This window comes from Temnothorax longispinosus, chromosome 5 (assembly GCF_030848805.1).
Source record: "Temnothorax longispinosus isolate EJ_2023e chromosome 5, Tlon_JGU_v1, whole genome shotgun sequence".
NCBI classification, from domain to species: Eukaryota; Metazoa; Arthropoda; class Insecta; order Hymenoptera; family Formicidae; genus Temnothorax; species Temnothorax longispinosus.
In genome coordinates, this window is record NC_092362.1 from 5871156 (window position 1) to 5895253 (window position 24098).

Consider the following 24098-nt stretch of genomic DNA (forward strand, 5'->3'; position numbering starts at 1 on the left):
GCTCACCACTTTCAAAACGGTATAAACTGTAAAAAAGGACTTAGAATATTTTGAAATAATAGTCCGAAGACGGTTGTAATTGTAAAAAGGTGCTAATATTCCTTTGCGATAATGTGCTATATTTTTTTCTCGTAAAAATGTCATAAACTAATTTCGACCTATGTTCCAGCATCAAGCGAGCAGACGTAGGAGGAAGCTCGAACGCGGACGAGTCAACGCAGCGACAGGTGGCTGAGCAAAGTGTGATCCATGGTACGATGGATCACGATTATGGTGCGATTGAGGCATCACCGACGGAAATAGATCCACCGGCGATATCGATCCAGAAAGATGACCAGCGGTAGAAGCAGCGGGATCGACGCTGTCCAAGACTTGTGTTTTTAACTCATATGAAGCGCCATATTTAAATGGTATTTTTATTTTCTGCGCAAACTAAACGATACTTGTTTGCAGTATACTGTTTTTGTTGCAGACCAGGCTTTAAGACCTACTTACAGCACAACCAGTGCCTATACTGGCACTGCCACCACCACTGGGCAAAAAAGTAAATTTACTGATCTCTTTTATACATTTATCTCTAAATACATATAACACAGGACCACAAAAAAAATTTTTGGAAAATTAACTGGAATCAGAGTAGATGTTTTTTATAGATTTTGGGTCACTGAATCCGAATTTGTAAACCGTTTTGCTCCATCACGTCTGGGTTTTTAGATAATCGAGAAAAATAGCAGAAAATCTGTGAAAATTGAAATACGAAGATTTGAAGAAAGAGTAAAAGTATAACATCAAAGAAAGAGAAAAGGTATAACATCAAAATGCGGTCGCAGAACTAATTTAAATATATTTTGGTAAGTTAAATAAAGTGCAAAAAAAAAGATGTTAAAAAAGGGCCGATTTTCGCCCAAAAAGGTGTAAATAAAAGAAATAGTGTTTTTTGTAGATTTTAATCTCATGAATACGATAAAGCTATTAAAAAGTTTGTGGTGCTTGGGGAACACTTTGAAAATTGAGCATTGGTGTATTACAGAAATTCGGATGATATATATATATTTCGTGATAAAGAAATATATCGCACAACTTATTAGGTTCTATTGTGAGCCTAACACAAGTGGTAATAATACAAAGATACAGTTCATATTGCAACGAAACTCAAAACAAGATTTTTAAAACCAAATGTATTATTGCCAATGGAAAAATTTACTGCCTCTGTAAAACATATAGAAATTCTTATGGAGTCTCTAAAGATAAGCGGACCTTGATAAAAAGATCTCACGTATGAGCAGAAATCAGACTCCGTTGCTTCCTTAGAGTACTATAAAATCTAATAATTAATTAGTAAAGGCGTAATTCCTCCTCTCAACTGGTACAAAGATTCTTTGACAGCGTGGACGAGCAAGCTCTTTACGCTCGACACTCTTTTTGTCATCGTATTAGTAGACATAAAATGATTGTCAGAAAAAAGTTATAGTACTAATTAATTATTAGCTTTGACGAGTAAGCCCATGGAGGGAATGGGGTCGGGTGTGGCCACTGAGTGCTCGAGGCAAGAAGAGACGAAGCTGAAAGAACAGGGTAGTGCGAGAAAGCGAGGGGCGCGCGGAATTGGAGAGGAACGCCAAGAATAAAAGGCGTGCTTTATAACAAGCAGCACTCAGGAAACTCGACGCCCTTACGGCCGCGGGACCGACGGCGCCCAGTACGTTTAATTAAGTGCAGAAATATTCCACATTAAAGAATTAAGGAAGCGTCTCCGCCGAGATTCCCTTCTAAATGCAAAAGATAGGAAATCTAGATTGTTTATTTATTACGAGATTGGTAGATCTCGTAAGAGAAAAACAGTGGCGCAGCATAAGATTACATATGTAACGACACACGCACACGACACACGCACCCACATAATCCAATTTAAAAAAATTTTTTAAACCTTGGTTTCGGTTTGTTCCAATATGAACTATCTTTATATAAATCTTTAATTAGTTTAGGTGAAATTTGATGTAAAAAAAACTCGGTATGTGTTCAAGAAACTGAAACCAAAATTTTTAAAACCTATTATAATCGATGTACAGACCCTAGTGATGCACATAGTGATGCTAGTGATCTACACGACCGTGTAGATCATGCAACTCCACTTGCCGCAGAGGAAATACGACAAATTATAATTAAGGCGCTCGAGGCAGCCCCTCGAAATAGACTTCAACTTTGTAATATATACCATCATATTGAAAAATATTTTCCTAAGTATATTAGAAAAACCAACTGGCAAAAGAGAATTAGACAACAACTGACAGAAAGTAAATTATTTAAAAAAGAAGGAAGAGGACCAGGACAAAGTCGGTATTGGAGATTGCAAGGTGAGTACATTCAAAAAATGTTCACTTTCTAAAAAGAAGTTATTACACAAAAATACCGTAGGAAAGATGTACAGAGTGAACGAAAAGCTAACCAAAAAAGGTGTTTTTATTCGATCGCCACCTCTCGGAGATTGTAGATGGAGATGGCAACCCACCGAGAGGACATAGTGATGCTAGTGATCTACACGACCGTGTAAATCATGCAACTCCACTTATCGCAGAGGAAATACGAAAAATTATAATTAAAGCGCTCGAGGCAACCCCTCGAAAAAAACTTCAAATTTGTAGTATATACAAATATACTGAAAACCAATATCCGAAGTATATTAGAAAAACCAACTTGCAAAACAGAATTAAACAAGAACTGACATCAAGTAATTTAATTTAATTTAATTTTAATTTTTAATTTATTGCGATGTTTAGTAGTGGATACAGTTAGAGTATAATGAGTGTACGCAAATGGTAAGACATCAACAAATTGTTGTTTCTATGCCTACCAGTGGAGACAGTGTGAGTTGACATAATACTGAATACTAAATATATAATATAATATAGAAACAATAAATAATACAGAAATAATAGATTCGCTCACGGGATTCGCTCAATACTAAATATATAATATAATATAGAAACAATAAAATACAGAAACAATGGATTCGCTCACGGGAGTAAATTTTAGTCATTAATATATTTGTCGCAGAACTAAAATACACACGCAGTGAACGCATAGGATATACGTACGCAACACTCGCACATGTGCGCGTTAGCAGACACGACCGTGCAAGCAATCAGCAATGCGCAGGTTGAGAAGCATTTCTGGCAGGAAATGCAGTTGATAGAATAAAAGTGGACGTAGCTGTACGAAAGGAGGGCAGGGAGGATAAAGATCTTATGGAAGAGGGAAGGTCATTGAAATATTTGACTGCACAGTAGGAGAACGAAGCGCGAAACTTGGCGGAGTGATGCGATGGAAAGGAAAGAAGGTCGGGGTAACGAGTATTTGGGGCGTTAACGGCATGGAGCTCAGAGTTCAGATGCAAGAGACGTCGGAGGTAAGGAGGAGTGTTAGACTGAAGAAGACGGAAAACCAGGCAACAGAGATAAAGCATAAAACGTTGTTGAATTTTTAACCAACGGGAGTTAGAATAGAGTGGAGATACATGGTCAAATTTCCGGACATTGTAGGAGAAGCGGAGACATGAGTTTTGAATATATTGGATACGATTCAATAGTTGTTTGTTAAGTGCTGGAATATAAACGACGTCGCGTAGTCGAAGAGTGAGACGACAAGCGCTTGGGATACATGAAGCTTCTGAGAAGTGGAGAGTATGTGCCGGAACGGATATAGAAGACGAAGTCTAGCAAAGGCAGCCCGACATTTTACGTCAACATGTTGTTTAAATGACCAGGAAGAGTCAACGTGAACGCCGAGTATTTTAATTGAGGATGATGGAGGTATGGGTACGGAGTTCAGATAAAGATCGAAAGATTGAAGCTGCGACAACAGCGCTGGAGAACCTGCAATGAGAAGTGAGGATTTGGAAGGGTTAAGGTGCAGTCCATTGGAAGATGCCCATTTAGCTACCGCTTCAAGGTCGATGTTCAATGCAGCAACGGTAGAAGAGACGTCCGACAGACGGAATGTTTTGCGAAAAATCACGTCATCGGCATATTTAAGAAGTTCGGCAAAGAAAGGAGTGGAGCACAGATCAGCAATGAAAATGATGAATAATAAAGGTCCGAGAACGGAGCCCTGAGGTACGCCCGAGAGAACAGCGCGAGTAGGGGAGAAGATAGGCAAGGGATATATAAAAGAACTCGCTGTAAATGTAAAGTAAATTATTTAAAAAGAAGGAAGAGGACCAGGACGAGGTCGGTATTGGAGATTGCAAGGTGAGTACATTCAAAAAATGTTCACTATCTAAAAAGAAGTTATTACACAAAAATACCGTAGGAAAGATGTACAGAGTGAACGAAAAGCTAACCAAAAAAGGTGTTTTTATTCGATCACCACCTCTCGGAGATTGTAGATGGGGATGGCAACCCACCGAAAGGACATAGTGATGCTGCCCTAGAAACCTTAAGTGCCCAAACAGGTACTACCATCTCAGAAGAAGACATGTTTGAAGATATTGAGAATCCGTCTAGTGAACTCTTTGATGAGGTGGATGAACCTCTAGACGTAGATATCTCATCACCCATCACAACAGGAATGGAGGTTAATGGGAGTAGTCCTCAAGATGATACACTAATAGAATATGCAAGTTTGTTTATTGACGATGCTACCTCACAGCCACCTCAACCAACTCAAGATTTACCATCAGTATCTTTCCAAATCCCACCTGGACCACACGCTAACATCCCAACAACTACAGGTCATCTTGAAACATACCATAGAAGCATGTTGGATGCATTAAGCACGATTTCCAACCAACTTACACAGATGTGTAATCTCCAATCTGAAAAATTGGATGTAATAGCTAACAGTTTATGTAGTTTGAGATCAGATGTTGTAGACCTGACAAAGAGGATTGAGAATCTAGAAGAGATCCAAGCAACACAAAAAAACCACATGGCTGACTTGTGCAGAAGGTTGGGCATGTCTACTCCCAATTTTACTATTATTTCCCAGTTTTACTGAGGTGCGAAGTTCGCATAACTTTAGTATCTTTGGTGAATTTCTTTCTTTCTAGCATCAAAATGCAGAATGAAAACTTACCCCAACAACCACAACATCCACAAGTCGCTGCACCGGATTTCAGAAATCCCCGTCAGAATCCTGGCCAAATTGGACTCCAACCCCAAGGTCAGAGAAGACAAACGCAACAAGGAGCTAGAGGCCGTGCCAAAATAGTACTTCCTAGATCTTTGAATAAACCAACTGCGCTACCAACTCCACAACAACTGGAGAACATTGTAACAACTGCAGACGACCCCGCGAAGGATACGCTCTTCAATTACGGACAACATGTCCGCGAAAACAATTCCGACCGTCGCATAACTCCAAGCGCCGCATCATTACTTGAGGTCACTCGCTACGCATATATGGAATATGCAAAGCAAAGCGGTTTCAAGAACGGCATGCTCCCAGAATATCTGGAGTATTACGCTACTGCTCTTCTTTGGTTTAGAGCTTTAACATTAAAAGTAGCAGCGCAAGACGAGATAACGGAAGAAGAAGAGATCCTCTATCGCCAAATAGAGAGATACGCATATAACGTACCTGATCCAATTTTGTTTCAGCTGCGTTTGTTTGGAGTGATCCACTCATACTATTAGTGATCTACACGACCGTGTAGATCATGCAACTACACTTACCACAGAGGAAATACGAAAAATTATAATTAAGGCGCTCGAGGCAGCCCCTCGAAATAGACTTCAACTTTGTAATATATACCATCATATTGAAAAATATTTTCCTAAGTATATTAGAAAAACCAACTGGCAAAAGAGAATTAGACAACAACTGACAGAAAGTAAATTATTTAAAAAAGAAGGAAGAGGACCAGGACAAAGTCGGTATTGGAGATTGCAAGGTGAGTACATTCAAAAAATGGTCACTTTCTAAAAAGAAGTTATTACACAAAAATACCGTAGGAAAGATGTACAGAGTGAACGAAAAGCTAACCAAAAAACCAACAAGAGTCATGATAATTTATCGACATTTGAAGTTTTACCAATGGGGTTAAAAATTGTCTCTCCAGAACATGTCCATGCGAAAATATTAATAAAACAATTTTCTAAAGACAAACATTTATTGTGTGACAGTAATCTTGAACGTACATGTTTAATTTAATTTAATTTAAAAAAAAAATTTGAATTTTAGATAACTAATACAATATTTCAGATATTAATTATTTAAAATTCAAATTTTTTTCCAGCAAAGGATAAAATATATTTTGACACAGTTGAAAATTATGTGCGCCGCCGAAAGCAGAAAGAATACTAAATAAAAATTTCGAAACTCGATTCTGTGACCGACATAGTCGAAACAGAAAATCGTAATTTGGCCGGAACTCAAATAATCGGCACAAGACACACGGTCAAAGATCCTGGAAATTTCTGTCCGGGAATGATGACTCTTCTCTCGGGAAATAACGGGAGAAAATCGAGAAAAAGCGCACGGTTCGTGAGAGGAAGGAGAGAAGAGCGGCATCGAATCGAGAAGTAGAAACAAGGCACAATCTCCCTTGGTGCGGGAGAAGTCTCCAAGATCGGAGCGCGCCTCCCCAGTATATCGATTATGGAAATCGCGCTTGTTCCTGTTTCTTCAAGTTGCGAAAAAAGGTAATATTTTGGCCTATAATTTTACGTGTACTCGTGAGGTAGCCAAAATATTATGGCCTATATAAATAGTGATGGGTAGAAAAAAACTTCACTATTTGAGATAGCGCCCGGATATAAACACATATCTTTTTTTTATAATATTCCGAAATAAGAGATGTGTTTGAGTTATCACACAAAGATACCGTAGGAAAGATGTACAGAATGAACAAAAAGCCAACCAAAAAAACTAACGAGTCATAATTTATCGACATTTGAAGAAGCATCAAAATCCACAATATTTTGTTCTTATAATTTGTTATCAAACGATTCTCTTAAACATAATTATAAGAACGAGCTTACATGCAGATAAATTGCATTGTGCTAATATTATAAGTTGCACCACAAAAGGATCTTATAGCAAATAGATATATTATATCTAAATTTGCGTTTATTAAAATGAATATCTCCCCGAACTCGTACGCCGGAATAATGACGAATGGCGTAATAAAAGTTGTTTAAGTGTCAAAAGGCTGATATGTGTAAAGTGCGGTATAGGAAAACGCCGCTAATAAAGAAAAAGATAATTTTAAAGAGAAATACGATCAACATTTGTTTGAGAAGAATTTGTCAAGACAAGAAAAAAAACGCGATACGGAGAATAATAAGTGCAATATACGATAACTTAGCACAATGTACCTAAAGTATAGTAACACAACAAATGTCAATTAAGTAATAAAATAAAGACCCAATATGCGGGCTATTGTTTTTCAGATAAAGATAGATTTTATTAATCTGTCGATATCATCGTGAAATTTTCCTCTATAAAATCGAAAAAATAGTGACAAATATGATGGACGCAAAAACAAAAAAACATGATTGTACTTTTTATTTATGATTGCATTCATATCTTTCAAATATTTTGCATAAAGCATAAATCAAAATCGATATAAATTTTACTTTATGTTTGTCCATGCTTAAGCCGCAAACATAACTGCATCAATTAATTTACAAAACGTCGCAGACAAAAATAATTTTATTATACAATAAAACAAAGATTACACGCGGGATGAATCAGATTAGAGTTTAAATTTTACGAAGTAATGTTGTAGTAGAATAGCGAAAAGAAATATCAGTAAAGTTAAACAAAATAAAATGACGGAACTTTTAATTTCATACTAGATCCGCTCGTTCTGTCGTTGGAATATACAGATATTATCATTGCCGTCGTTGACCGTCGCCTTTTATTTAGAAAGTAAAAAGGCGGTAAAAAGGCAACAATAAATTCGACTATCGACTTAACACGCCTTTTTTAAGAATGGATTCTTTTAAATTTGGTTGACTAGAGCCATCTTTATACGCAATTAAAGGTTCATATACGAATTTACGAAAACAAAGCTTCCTCTATGAGGAAGCAAAAAGAAAAGCACTACAAACAACTACAAACGATTCTCGACTTTGAGATATCTCAAAGTGAGAGAAAGGTGCGAGTAATTTTTTAAATTTTTATAATTTTTAATGTACAGTTGACTGAGAATGGTTTGACGATGGTACAGACAGCGTCATTAATGCTTTCCTAGCTGTGTTCTGGGGATTTCTATAGTGCACGTTACATGTACTATGCCTTCAGGTGAAAGGCATTAATGACGCCGTCTGTACATTTTCCTCATCAGGTACTTTCAATTGTTACACATGATTTAAATTCCGTACATTTATTAACCCAACTTATTGACGCTGCGATTCTTATACTATAATTGTTGTTTGTTAGATCACTTGAGAAGGATTCGAAGCCTGGGTCGAAACGTCGTGAAAGTTATGTAATTTTTGCCAATTAGCAGTCGATTAAATATATGCACCTTTTTGTTAATTATCATTGGCGGAACAAACACTTACTTCTCAACATTATTTTGTTTTTCAGTATACTGAAGGCGTCTGTATACAAAAGCGAACGGCACAGGACAAAAAACACACGATAAAGGTCGATTCAAACATAACCGTGGCGTGCCCGTACCGTATTCGCGCCGTCAGACATATACGATGTTTGTTTATATATGTCCGTATGCTAACCGAATCGTAACCATATTCAGTTATTTGTTTTTTGGTATCCATGATAGATACATTCGTCATTTTGACCAGTTAAGAAAAAATGGACTTCAATGACGAAGAACTTGCAATAATTGCATTGCTTTTAGATGAAGAAACACAAAATTGTAATAAGCGAAAACGAAAGTGGGTACACGACATCTGTCGTAAACGAGAAAAGGAAGGCGAATTTTCCACACTTTATAAACATTTAATAGATGACGAAGAAAAATTTTATCAGTATTTTCGGATGACTCACTGGTCATTTGAAGTATTATTAATTAAGAACGGAATTTTTAAAGTGCGGACTGAAATATCAGCAATCCAGTTAATATACACTGAAAAAAAATATTTAGATCCAAGAAAATATTTATTTACATAGTACCAATGACTTATTTACTTAATATAATCACATATTTATTTAGAATTAGATATCTTTACTTAAATTAAACTTAAATTAAGTAAAAATATCTAATTATAAATAAATATGTAATTATATTAAGTAAATAAGTTATTGGTACTATGTAAATATATAAATATTTTCTTGGATCTAAATATTTTTTTTTTCAGTGTATATTATACACATATCAATGGCATTTTACCAATCGTTCAGTGTTTTCATCGGAAACGTGTTCAAACACTAGCTGTCATACCGTGCGGGCCGTATCCGTGAAAATATCGGTTGCCGATCACGGCGACCGTGCAGCCACGGATACGGACGGTCCGGTACCGACACGGTCACGATTAGATGTGAACATTTCCCTATTAAATCCTATTGTCTAATTTTTCTGTCCGTGCACGGTACGGGTACGGCACGGTCATGTTTGAATCGACCTTAAACCGTCAAATTGTACGGGCAATTGAAACTTTTCACTTTCCACGTTCCACATTAATAAATGATTGACCCCCTGATAAAGAACTTACATTTGTAGGGATCGTGAAGCACATAAAAAATAAATATTTATATTATAAAGACAATAAAGAGAAACGTTGGGTACCCGGTCTAAGGAATGTATTGTCCCTGTATCGTAATAAATTCGAAAGACTAGACAAAAAAAAGACTGAACGAGACTGTGCAGCTGAAATCCATTATTATTCAATGAAAAAGGCATTGCTTATGTATACATGAGGATGCTACAAAATTAATGAATCATCGATTATGGATTTTATACTTTCGGTTGTAAGTGTAAAAATTAGCATAGTAATAACTTTCAAAAAGATGGTTCTATAAATAATTCGCCGTTTACAAATAATTTACTTTTATTTTACTATTTGTAGCTTGAAAGTATTTTAATCTGTTCTTTTCACACGAGATGATCATAGAAACTTTGTAATTTTCGTAGACCTTCCGAGCGGCAACTATGATCAAAATCGTAAAGTAATATTGTTTTTCAATATATTGTAATAACACTAATAACAATAATAAAAGCATAGGAAATTTATAATATTGTACATAATTAAGAAACATAATAACAAAATTTTATTATCGTTTATCGATAGATTATATAAAAATGTTTCTTTATGCAACAAATCTATTATTTATCAAATAAAAATATATAATCAATAACAATAACAATAGATTTATATACCATAACAACAAAAATTCAGCGTTCAATCATTTCTTCTTTATAAGTTCCTTTATAAAGCATTACAGCAATAAGAGAATCTAGTATCTCATCTCCAGTCGGAATAATCAAATGAGGTGGTAACAAGAAACCGTATTTACCCTTATCGCGCAATTTGAAAAGAAATACGATAGGTTTACGGAAAACATGAAAGAGGTAATCTACCCACATCCAGCGCACATCTAGTGCGCTGGAAACATTTTGTCAAGCGCCGAGCAAAAACGAGAAAAATTTCATCGACGTTCAGTCGTATCGCTTTTGCAATATAAATTATATTATGAAAAGACATTAACACAGTCATCATAACACAGTGAGACGGTACGCTGACAGGAAAAGGGTTATGGGATCATGATATATCGTGAACTCGCTTGTACATTCTGTGTGCCCCTACTTGCACACATTTGAGAACTTCGTTTAGCTTACAGGCAGCTTTATATCCGGCCTTGATATGACAGTCGAGACTGCCGTTTAACAGGCAAGCCTGTTTAAACGGCACGCGGCGACCGTCGCTTGCATTTGCGTTCGTACTTTCATCCTGAAAATGGATCCCGCGGCATTGTATCCACAGTGATGTGAGACGAGACGCGACGCGACGCGCCGCGACTGAATGGCTCGAAACGAACCTGAAATCTAAAAGCTCCCGTTTGTCTGAGTCATCGTGAATGCATTCACCGCAAAAAGGCAACAAACGGACGGGAAGTTTGTATACGATTGCGCGTAATAAGGCGATAAGTATCAGGGAATACGAGAATCCACTCGAAAATAACTTGAATTCAGAGCCTGGATATTTTGGAGCCTGTTTGGAATATTCCAAGCAGCAGAATGATTAAATTATCATTAAAATGACCTTATTATTTGATATACGAGCTGTAAACTTCATTTAACTTGTTTTCTCCTTTTTTTTTTTTTTTAATAAATTTTTCCACGATTAGATACACATAGTTTTCGAAAAACTGGGCAATAGTTTCTATGAGTACTGCTATATGAATTTCTCTGAAACGTGTGCAAATCGTCGTATATAATTACACAGAAACGATATTTTTATCCGATTATTCAATGTTACAATATACAAATATTAGTGCAAAGCCTGTTCTCCGGCCCTTATAAAAATTTTGCATAATAATATGCACAATATTTTGCACAATAATAACTTTAACGGCACTGTGGCAACGTACGACCTTCAAGCAGTCATACAAATACCGAAAGAAAATTTCGATGAAGCAAATATTTGGGTAGAATTTTCACAATTTGTTGTCTAGATCTAGAAGTACTTCGTGAAAATTAACTAATAAAATTAGGAAAACGGAATAATTAATTTTTGGCGGAAAACACGAGACTGTTAAGCCACATATTTTATCACCCGAAGAATTGTTTAACGCGCTTAGAGAACATAAACACATAGATAATTTTCCGGTACCTCTCGAAGAAACAAGAGCAAGTTATACGTAAAGATAGAACGGTGTACGAACTCGAGTAAAGAGAGACGCGACGCGGTGATGCGCAAGGTGAAGCGACACGCGACCGCGATCGAGCAACGACGACGGGCGGACCAGATGATCGAGCTGGCCGAGGCTTACGCCCGACACCTGTCTGACGACGACACTGGTGAGGTTCCCGACTGTTGATACCACGTAAAAAGTATTTTAGCCACGCATAACGGAGTTGACAAAGTCTGTTCGCCTGTTTCGACAGCGAGTTGCTTACATTCCATCAATTATTAACTTTGGTGCAGAGATGAATTCTCACAGATGCGCCAGGATGTAGCAGCAGTTCCAAGACTTCAAATTACTCTCCATACCCTGATACTTCTAATCGTCAGCGTTTCTTATCAAGGAGAGAATAGTCGAAAATATCCGTTACAACAAAAAAAAATTCCGTGGGACAAACAAGTACCGGTTTAACCGCGATAAACTTAAACGGGTACTTATTTTAACATGGAAAACACTAAACAACCGGATTTGGCGACAAGATGAATTAACAGGTAAAATTATGGAGAAACTCGAAACAGAAAAATATATTGATCCGTGGCAATTTGTCGACGATGTATGGATGGACAGCAGAATGGACGGACATTCTCGGACAGCAGTTTCCGAATAAAGAATCCTTCGACATAGATCCTCGAGAGTCGGTGTCTCCAAGATCGTTCACAGTCATACCTATATATTATGTATGCAACATTGCAATTTGCATTGCTCCCGTATCGTTGAGTACAGCCCGAGCATCAGTTTACCGGAGGCGCTCTTGAGAGCGAGGGGGGAAAAGGGGGTGTGATACGGATAGGACCGCGGGAGCGTAACCGGCGACGGTTATGCGGCGACATCGACGTTACATTTTGTGTAAGCATTTGCATGCTTAACTCGCTATCTTTCCCCACCTCTTATAACTCCGAGGGCCCCGCGCAATCTACTACCACCCATTCCTCTCCAACCGCATATCCTGACTCTCTGTTCCTATCGTGCGCCGCTTCCTGATTCGGCGCCGCCTCGCTCTTTAACGAGCCATTTTCTCGAATATGCTCCACCGGAGTTTCCGACCACCCCGAGCTACTAGTTAAAACTTTATTCCACGGAGAGATATTCTTTCCCCCGCTACTCTTACTCGTCGCCCTCGCGGTTGTGGAAGACCTTCATAAGCTGCTATGCTCGCCAATGAATCCTCTCGCAAGTGCACAGACGCGAACAAATCACGGAGGCGCGGCCGATTGCACGTACGTGACGCGTACTTCCGTTCCATTGTAATTCTATATATGACTTTAACAAATCAAGAAAATAAGTCGCCACATTTTTTTTAAATTTTATTAAAATTACACATGCACACATGTCATGCAGTTTTATCTAATTCCTATTAAAACATCTGGAAAATCTGGAAAAAAATAATAAGTACATTAATTTGGTAATTTCATGGAAATATAAATCACTTTTTATTCTTTATGAAACCTTATCTCGTTCTTAGGTAACCGCATCCGCTCGTAGTCGTCAAATTTCGCACGGCTCAAGTTTGTTCACTAACATAGCTTTTATTACAATTTATTTCCAAAAGTGTGCTGAGTACAATTTTGAAGAGGAGTAACACTCGCTTGAGTACTCGCGCAGAAATTATACTTGTTCTCCGATGCGGCCGAATCGTTCGGCCGCAAATAACGCAGCGAACGACCGCGAAGACGCATCCGCGCGAGCTGTAACGAGCGTAATCTATCGGAAACGCGGTCGGCATGCGCGTTACGGAATAAAATACTTTAAAACGAACTTCGAATGTAAGGGAGGAACTGCTCGAAAACCAGCAAATTGTGCGTGCAATAATGAACTTGGAACGTCTCAAGGGACACCCAGACAGCGTGTGTGAGAACATTAAAGTGATCCGCGAGCCCGAAAATCAATTAGTGGCGGACGCGATGATCGCGGTATCGTCGCGATACACGTTACACGATGACCAACCGCCGTACCAAATTATCGTTACGGTGAACGGGCGTGACATTCGTGCGAGCGCCAAATTACTCGAGGACACGGCGATCGACGTGAAAAAGCGCGACGCGAATAACAATCGCGAAAAGTGTCGTACGCCAGAACAAATACTGGGTACGGTACTCACGGATACGCGAGACGTGAGAGGAGGCCAACGACCACCGAGCAGCCAACTGACCCCACGGCCGAGTAACAGCCTACAACCGAGTACCAGCGGCCAAATGGAGCGAGCCACGGGTGATCCCAAGTCGGAGCCGGGTAGCACCGACGACGACGAGGACAACGACGAGGACAAGATCACTAGACCAGGGCACATCTCTCTGCACCACGAAATTAAAATTTCGATCGTAGCGCAGAGAGATGTGTCCTGGTCTAGTGAGCCTAGTGAGCCAGAGGATCCAAGTTCAAATCCGATCCGACCAAGAATCTCGCTAGGTGTTTTTATTCGATCGCCACCTCTCAGAGATTGTAGATGGAGATGGCAACCCACCGAGAGGACATAATGATGCTAGTGATCTACACGACCGTGTAGATCATGCAACTCCACTTACCACAGAGGAAACACGAAAAATTATAATTAAAGCGCTCGAGGCAGCCCCTCGAAAAAAACTTCAAATTTGTAGTATATACAAATATACTGAAAACCATTATCCGAAGTATATTAGAAAAACCAACTTGCAAAATAGAATTAGACAAGAACTGACATCAAGTAAATTATTTAAAAAAGAAGGAAGAGGACCAGGACGAGGTCGGTATTGGAGATTGCAAGGTGAGTACATTCAAAAAATGTTCACTTTCTAAAAAGAAGTTATTACACAAAAATACCGTAGGAAAGATGTACAGAGTGAACGAAAAGCTAACCAAAAAAGATGTTTTTATTCGATTGCCACCTCTCGGAGATTGTAGATGGGGATGGCAACCCACCGAGAGGACATAGTGATGCTAGTGATCTACACGACCGTGTAGATCATGCAACTCCACTTACCGCAGAGAAAATACGAAAAATTATAATTAAGGCGCTCGAGGCAGCCCCTCGAAAAAAACTTCAAATTTGTAGTATATACAAATATATTGAAAAATATTAACCGAAGTATACAGACCCTATGACACATAGTGATGATAGTGATAATGTAGATCATGCTGCATCTCCAATTACCAAAAAGGAAGCGCTAAAAATTTTGATTGAGGCGCTCGAGGCAGAGCCTAAAAAGAAATTGCAAATTTCGAAAATATACGATTATGCTGAAGAGAATTATCCCAGATTTAATAGAAAAATTAAATGGAAACACAGACTAAGAAGAGAACTTTCATATAAAGATAACAAACATTTATTTAAATTAGGAAGAAGAGGACCAGGACGAGGTCGATATTGGATATTACAAGGTGAGTACATTCAAAAAATGTTCACTTTCTAATACGTTATGATATATTATATGATATATATCAAAACTACTTTATCTCTATTACGATGTTCCGCGCGAAAATTGGATAAGATAAAATATATTAAGAGTGTTCGACGGAGTGTGGTAACCCTCGGCGGAGGAACACGGAGGCGGAGATTGGGAAGGTTTAAATATGGAAAAAGAGTGTTGTGGGTGAAGGATAAGGTGGAGGAGGTAAGGAGGGTGTGAGGAAAGTCAAAGAAAAGCTGAATAAATGGAAGTGAGGTTGAAGGTGAAGAGAGTCAAAGGAAATCTGGAGGTGAAGTGGAGACGGAAAAGAGAGGTTAGGATGACAGAGGTTTTTGGGAGAGGAAAACGAAGAGAGAGGGGATGAGAGGAGACCAGGGAGAAAAGGACGAGGAAACTCGGCGTCCGGGCATGACGGAGTGGAGGTGACGGGGCGGTTGGAGAGGTGAGTAAAAGCGAAGGGAAGAGAGGAACCCAGGGAACCGGTTAGGCAGCATAGAATATGGAGATACCGACGGAGAGGTAGGTGAAGGGGAAAGGTTGGTAGGATTGGGCGGTGAAGGGGATAGCGCGAGAGACGAGAACGGCAGGAAGGTTTAAGGCGGACTCGCAACGCGCGACTCGCGGCAGGGATCGATGGACGAGAGGTAATTTTGAGAGATCGATAGAAGGGATCGATAGAGACAAGTGAGCAGGAAAGGAAGGCACGTAATGGCAGTACGGCGGAAGAGTAGTGTAAAGGAGCTGACGATAGGAGAAGTTTAGAGGAGATACGTTGAGAGAGAATTGCTGCGGAAAAAGAGGAGGTAAAGGCCGAAGTGAAGGAGGCAAGCTGTGGTAGGAAAGAGGGAGAGAAAGGGGCGCGAGAGGTAAGCGGAGTAGGGATAAAATTAGAGAAAAGTTTGTTACTTATTGCAGATAATCCAGGATGGAATACGAGGGGAGAGCGATAGCGGAGGCGGTGGAAAGGATAGTGGAGGAGAAATTGAGGAAGATGGCGAAGGAGAAGAAAGAGGTTGGTAAAAAGAAGGAGGAGAGGTTAGAGGAGCTAAAGGAGAAAGTAAAGAAGATGTTGAAGCAGAAGAAAGAGGCAGGCAAAAGGAAGGAGGAGGGGAGGGAGGAGCTTGAGGAGAAAGTAAGAAGATTGGAGAGAAAGGTAGAAAGATTGGAGCTAAATGCAGGCAAAAGGAAGAGAGAGAACGAGGGGGAGAGTGGGACGGGGAAGAGAAAATGGTAGGCGGAGACAGATGAAGGAAACGAGAACGAGCAAAGGAAAAGGAACGTAATTTTAAGGGTGGAGAAGGAAAAATGGGGAGGTAAGGGGTCGAACTGGGAAAAGGTGAAGGAGCTGTTCGCAGAAGGGCTTAAAGTGAGGGTGACGGTGAGGGAGGTGATTGTGGTGGGACAGAGGGAAATTTGGCTAACCATACTGGTGAAGTTGGGAGACGAAAAGAAAAAGTGGCAGGTGCTGGAAGCGAGAAGTAGGGCGGGGAATAAAGTAGGGGTGAAAATACACGAGGACAAGTCGGTGGAAAGGAGAGATAGGAAGAGAGAAGAGAGAGAGAAGAGAAAATAGAGGAGAGGTTACGTAGGAGTACAGGGAGATCGGAGGATGAGGAGATATCGAAGGAGATGGAGGATAAGCTGCTCGTCGAAGATGAGTCCGAAGAGGAAAAGGAGAAAGGAGGAAAGAGGGCCTGGGCTAAATAAGAAGAGGAGGGAGGGAGGGGAGTGAAGTCTGAGGGCGGGGACGAAGCGGAAGCGGACGAAGAAGAAGAGGAAGAGAACCACGGAGAGACGAAGCGTAGGAAGAGGAAGAAGAAAACGACCACAGGGAGCGGAAGCTGACGTGTAAGAAGAAGAGGTGGACTTCGGGGATTTGATCTATGTCTATGTTTATGTTTGGAAGCTAGAGTGAATGTTATGTAAATGTACGAGGTTTGGGAACGTTCCTCGTGATAAAAAAAACGCCTTGTAAACCCTAAGAGGAGAGACAATATATAATACAATACAATACCCACCGAGAGTATCTTGCCGCGCCTATAACACTATACTAGCGTTATCCTTCATCCCTCCCCCACCCCAATTGTAAGACCTATGGTGCTAATAATGCTAAACCAGAAATCTTGCAATCCTTTATTAATTACTCTCCTACATATCCCGGGTGGCCGCCTCCCGGTCGAATGCGCACGACAAAATTTCTCTCGAGACTCACTGCTGTAGTACATACACGAGATCAGAAACTGGCTAGAAGATCGGCAGAGAACCGTCTTTCGCGGAATAAATATTAAAAAAAATACTAGGAAACTTCTCTCCTCTTGTTTTTATGTAAACGGTAGTTGCGATATCAAAGTTTCGTTTACCTGAGAGCCAAACACCCGCAAATTTGTCTGGCTGCTGTATAATATTCGAGAGATGAATCGCTAGAAAATTTTGACAAGTATATATCCACACGCGCAGTATGCGTATGTAAACAATTTAATTTAATATAAATTTAAAAAAAATTTTTCATGAACCGGAACCGGAAAAAAAACTAATTTGCGCAATACCGATACTTTTGTTAGCTAGAAAACTGAAATCGGAACCAAAACATATCATAGCGAAAGACAAAAATCAAGAAATTCCGTCACATCAATGGCTGCCATACAACTTTGGCCATTAAAAACACTGATATGTCTGTTTAACTCCAAGTTTTATATATATATATATATATATTTTTTATTATTTTCTTTTTATTCTTCCTGACTGCAAGACGTAATCTAGTTTTGGTAAGCTCCTCTTACCTCAAGCACGCAGTGTACGGAGCCGTTGAACATTCGATAGAACAAACTCGCGTCCAAGATCCATACAACTCTTTGGTAGTGAAGAATGGATCTTGGACGCGAGTTTGTTCTATCGAATGTTCAACGGCTCCGTACACTGCGTGCTTGAGGTAAGAGGAGCTTACCAAAACTAGATTACGTCTTGCAGTCAGGAAGAATAAAAAGAAAATAATAAAAATATATATATATAAAACTTGGAGTTAAACAGACATATCAGTGTTTTTAACAACCAAAGTTTCGTAACGCGAAATCGCCGTGAGAACGTCGAAACGACGACCCAAGCAGGAAGCGTGAAATTCGCACGACAGATTTTCTCTCGAGACTCACTGCTGTCAGAGTACATACACAAGATCAGAAACTGGCTAGAAGATCGGCAGAGAACCGTCTTTCGCGGAATATTAAAAAAAATACTAGGAAACTTCTCTCCTCTTGTTTTTATGTAAACGGCAGTTGCGATATCAAAGTTTCGTTTACCTGAGAGCCAAACACCCGCAAATTTGTCTGGCTGCTATATAATATTCGAGAGATGAATCGAAAATTTTGACAAGTATATATCCACACGCGCAGTGTATGCGTATGTAAACAATTTAATTTAATATAAATTTAAAAAAAATTTTTCATGAACCGGAACCGGAAAAAAACTGTAATTTGCGCAATACCGATACTTTTGTTAGCTAGAAAACCAAAATCGGAACCAAAACATATCATAGCGAAAGACAAAAATCAAGAAATTCCGTCACATCAATGGCTGCCATACAACTTTGGCTATTAAAAACACTGATATGTCTGTTTAACTCCAAGTTTTATATATATATTTTTTTTTATTATTTTCTTTTTATTCTTCCTGACTGCAAGACGTAATCTAGTTTTGGTAAGCTCCTCTTACCTCAAGCACGCAGTGTACGGAGCCGTTGAACATTCGATAGAACAAACTCGCGTCCAAGATCCATACAACTCTTTGGTAGTGAAGAATGGATCTTGGACGCGAGTTTGTTCTATCGAATGTTCAACGGCTCCGTACACTGCGTGCTTGAGGTAAGAGGAGCTTACCAAAACTAGATTACGTCTTGCAGTCAGGAAGAATAAAAAGAAAATAATAAAAATATATATATATAAAACTTGGAGTTAAACAGACATATCAGTGTTTTTAACAACCAAAGTTTCGTAACGCGAAATCGCCGTGAGAACGTCGAAACGACGACCCAAGCAGGAAGCGTGAAATTCGCACGACAGATTTTCTCTCGAGACTCACTGCTATCGGAGTACATACACAAGATCAGAAACTGGCTAGAAGATCGGCAGAGAACCGTCTTTCGCGGGATAAATATTAAAAAAAAAATACTAGAAAACTTCTCTCCACTTGTTTTTATGTAAACGGCAGTTGCGATATCGAAGTCTCGTTTACCTGAGAGCCAAACACCCGCGTCTGGCTGCTGTATAATATTCGAGAGATGAATCGCTAGAAAATGTTGACAAGTATATATCAACAGGCGCAGTATGCGTATGTAAACAATTTAATTTAATATAAATTAAAAAGAAAATTTCATGAACCGGAACCGGAAAAAAACTGTAATTTGCGCAATACCGATACTTTTGTTAGCTAGAAAACCGAAATCGGAATCAAAATCATGTCGAAAGACAAAAATCAAGAAATTTCGTCACTTAATTCACGTTATAACTTATTTAATTTACGAACAAAATTACAACGAGTACGCATGGCAGCCTTAAAATAAAAAAAACAAAGATAAAAATAATTTTTTTAATTATATTTTTATCTTTCATTTTAATTCGCGTTAAAATAAAAAAATCACTCACCGGCCGATGCGCAACAGCGGAGTTATATAAGTTGTAACCCTGCGTTGATCTGTAACAGAAATATTTTTACATTAAAGCATTGCAGTGCCCAAAATAATCGATACTTGTATTGTACGAGTAATAAATTAATGATTCGAGTATAATGTAAGGGCGAATCACGTCGCGCTTGAGAAAGTGAGAGAATCTGCCACAGGACAGCAAAATAATAAACGAATAACAATCAAGTACTCACCCCACGGTTGCTCCGCCGTCACCTGATGCCTCCCAGACCTCCTCCTCCTCTCCGTGGTCCTCCTCAGGTGTCGCATCTCTGTCGGCGCACTCACTCACGACGCGGCGACGTTCACGAGCGAAAATCCAGCTGACACAACTACAGTACTACTCGCTGCACCGATACCAACATCTCCCTCATGTAATCTGAAAAAAAGTACAACCAAAAATCTATATAATATATCTAATTATATGCTCAAATTATATGCATAAAAAGGATGGTATTTGCATATAATAAAAAAAATAAATTATCTTATTAATTATTTCGGCACGTGCAAAAGGAAATTATTTAATTTTCAGATCCAATTAATTTCTAAATTGAGCAAAACATAATTATATTAACTTCTTAATGGTGATCTTCTTGATGTTAGCAAACACCAATAAGTAAAAAATTATTCTTCGCATATTTTTCCCGAAGGAAAGTACTTAACGTATGTGACGCAGAAACAGCAAGAAACGTTTGTTACGCTCTAAGATGTGCGTCGAACCAATTTCAGAGATGTTTCAATGTAAAGGGGAAGAATAATAGCATGGGGGTGAACTAAATTTATATCCCTGCATCCAATTTTTAAAACGGTATATAATCTGCAAGCCGTTAGTAGACTTCGGCCCGTTTTCTCAGTTCACTTTTATCAATAAATGCGCGCATTTATTTCTAAGATTCTACAGTACATGTAACGTAAACTATATATGTTAAATGTGCGCATTTGTGATAAAAGTGAGCTAAGACTACGGGCCTTCGGCTATCGTTTATTGCTTCGTACGCTTTGATGTCATCATAGCATGCAGCGAGACAGCGACCGCGACAGTACAACTCATTTACGTGGAACCAAATTATCGTAAGTTACTACAAATCCCCGTTTACGCAGAGAAATTTATCGTAAGTTACTACATATCCCCGTTTACGCGGAGGAATTATCGTAAGTTACTACAGAAGTAACGCTCGCGTATAAATATTTGTCCCGTCACCCGAAAAAAACGACCGCGACGAGCGTCTTCCAGGAAAACGGTACCGACGCACGGGAAACATGGCGGACGTATATCGCGCTCACGACGAAAACCGCGCGAGCTTCGCACGGCACGTGCTCGACGGCACGACGGCACGACATCGACATGGCGATCGCATTCGCGAGCGCAATTACTCGCGTCGAACGAATATGAAGCGTTGCGTACTTACTTACAGGAGAGGCGAGGCACGATACTCGGATGTCTCCGATGTATACTTGGATGTAAAATTGTCTCGCGCGCGAACGCCGGCCTCGATCGCGGGTCGATATTCCAGAGATTCCACCGTCATGCGCGAAACACGGCGACGAGATCGTCGAACGAACGTACTCGCGAACACCGTGTCCCCTCCGTACCTTCGTTCAATAGAGACGAATACGATATCGTTACCACATCACGCTCGCTCGCGACCGAATACCGAATACTATTACGATCGAAGCTAATCGAAGGTCGGAAAAATCCACGCCGCGTCGCGCCGTCACGGCCGTATCGCGCGGTGTCCTGATGGGAACTGTTCCTCACCCCACCCCTTACATTCCTTCGCGCGGCCGGGCGCCGGGCGCGGGGCGCGGCGTACTTGCCGAATTACTACGCACGCGATGACGAAAACACGCGACGAAATTGACGAAAACCGCGCGAGCTTCTCGACGAAACGACGTCGACATGGCGATCGCATTCGCGAGCGCAATTACTCGCGTCGAACGAATATGAAGCGTTGCGTTGCGTACTTACAGGAGAGGCGAGGCACGGTACTCGGATGCCTCCGATGTGAACCTCGATGTAAAATTCTCTCGCGCGCGAACGCCGGCCTCGATCGCGGATCGATATTCCAGGGATTCCACCGTCGTGCGCGAGACACGGCGCCGGCGACGGGAAAACGCTGGCTCCGCAAGCGTCGCGCACACCATGCACATCGCACCACGTTACACACATCACGCTCGCTCGCGACCGAATACGATTACGATCGAAGGTCGGAAAGATCCACGGCGCGTCGCGACGTCACGGCCGTATCACGCGTTGTCCTGATGGGAACTGCTGTCCCCCACCCCACCCCTTACATTCCTTCGCCAGCTTCGCCTTCGCGCGGCCGGGCGCGCGGCGCGCGGCACGGGACGCGGGACGCGAAACGCGGGACGCGGGACGCGGGGCGCGGCGTACTTGCCGAAAATACTACGCGCGCGACAACAGAAACACGCAATTGGCCCAAATAATATGTCAATACAATTTGTAAAAATATTTATAATTGTCGGGTTTTCATTTCCCCTTGCCCCTCCCATTTCGCGCGTTGATATCATTTCCAAATCGTTGGAAGAATAGGAAAGCAGCTTGCTAAATTAATTTAAGGAATCAGCATCAGTAAACAAGAAAAAAAAGAAAAAAGGAACTGAGGATAATACGTATTTAAGATATTACTAGTGATATGACATAAAAGTAAAAAAGGACGCCTGCAGAAATCGCATCCTGCTGCAGTGTCAAAGATTTATATAGATATACATACACCACATTAAAATGTTCTATATATTTTACACTATTCTCTGTAGTCAGCCTGTGTGATCGTCTTACTTAATTAACTCGTCAATTATCTCGTTATATCATTTTTCTTTTTTTCTTCAATTATCCGGTAATAACCATTTAATAAATACAAGATCGTGGTGGGACGAGTGTCTCGAATTTGCAAGTCGTTCGCGCTGACTTTCCATCAGAGACCATAATTTAAATATTTCTTTTCGTTTATTCTTATCATCTGTGTTACATATACCGTGTCTGCTAATGATTAGGAAGTAAACAAACATCTAATTTTGTGCTTGCCTTAAGAAAAATTTCTTCTCGAACGAAAACTTATTCACCTCCATAATAAATGCCATTAACGATTAAATGATTAGCATTCCTGATTCTTTACGCTCGCTTTTACTTTGTTTATACGCTTTAGAATCTTTTCCTTAGAATCTTTTTTTAGCACATAATTTGTATTTTTACAATTTGATATCGCGCTTCTTTTCGTCTATTTCCCAGTGCCATACAAACTTCACTTGCATCATGGGTATGTACCCTAACACTGTCGATTTGTTTATTTTACACTTAACAATTTATATTTAATTTATATTCTTTATCCAGAAAGATCGTGAGCCGTTCTCACGAGCAATCAATGAAGAAATCAATGTCTGAAAAAAAGCCTTAAACTCCTTCTTTGATACTTCCGTTGGCCAAGTTTACAAGATGTGTTTCAATATTATAAAAAAAAGGTATCCGTTAATTCGACCGCTCGCGAACGACATGCTGGCATGAACAAGAGACACTACGTTTTTTTGTCGTCGATTTTGTTTGCAAATCTTAGCAACTTTTTATCGAATACTTTATTGTACAACTAATCGTAACTCTAATTGGCTGGTTTCTACGAAAATACATAATGCCAAATTTCTCTAAATGACAGGTATCTTCCTCTAAATGGCATTCCTAATGCGTAAGAAACGTGAATCGACAGAAGAATGTCTCATGTCATAGCGCAGATTTCACGATCAACATACAGTTTACGTTTATCTTGAATATGAAATAACCCACGAGCAAGGCCAAACCATTCAGCGCATCTCTCCAACTCGAGTTAATTAAAATAGTCATGAGGTAAACCACTCTTTGAAATCAAAGCCTTGCTGGCCGGGTTTAGGAGCACTGGCGGCATACCCACCTTGACTATTTTCTCCTCCTTGATACGAACGCTGAGGTTAAGAAGTATCAGGGTAATTACTGTATGCAGAGTACCCAGTGTAATCTGGAGTCTTGGTCGAACTACTGCTGGATCCTGGCGCACCTGAACCGGTATTTTGCCGCGAATACATGTCACCTGCAACATTTGTACAAATTTTATTCTACTTCCTTCAATCTCCATTGTAATAGCTATCACGTTATTCGTCAAATGTACAAATTTTCAGTGTATTAATTATTAGAAACTCAAGCATAGTATGTTAATGCAATTTTTTGTTTAAAAAATAAATGT

The 24098-nt window shown here is 39.8% G+C and overlaps 1 protein-coding gene across 2 annotated transcripts in view; it reads right to left on the minus strand.

The window, feature by feature from the left end:
- The window catches only part of LOC139812693 (zwei Ig domain protein zig-8), a 487042-nt gene that overhangs the window by 388146 nt on the left and 74798 nt on the right, over window positions 1–24098 (minus strand). For both annotated transcript variants that reach the window (XM_071777735.1, XM_071777736.1), the window contains exons 6-8: window positions 23790–23945; window positions 20064–20248; window positions 19832–19880 (exon numbers count right to left, since the gene is read on the minus strand). In XM_071777735.1, the coding sequence (XP_071633836.1) occupies window positions 19832–19880; window positions 20064–20139 (125 nt within the window). In that variant the 5' untranslated portion in view covers window positions 20140–20248; window positions 23790–23945. The remainder of the gene's footprint in view (window positions 1–19831; window positions 19881–20063; window positions 20249–23789; window positions 23946–24098) is intronic.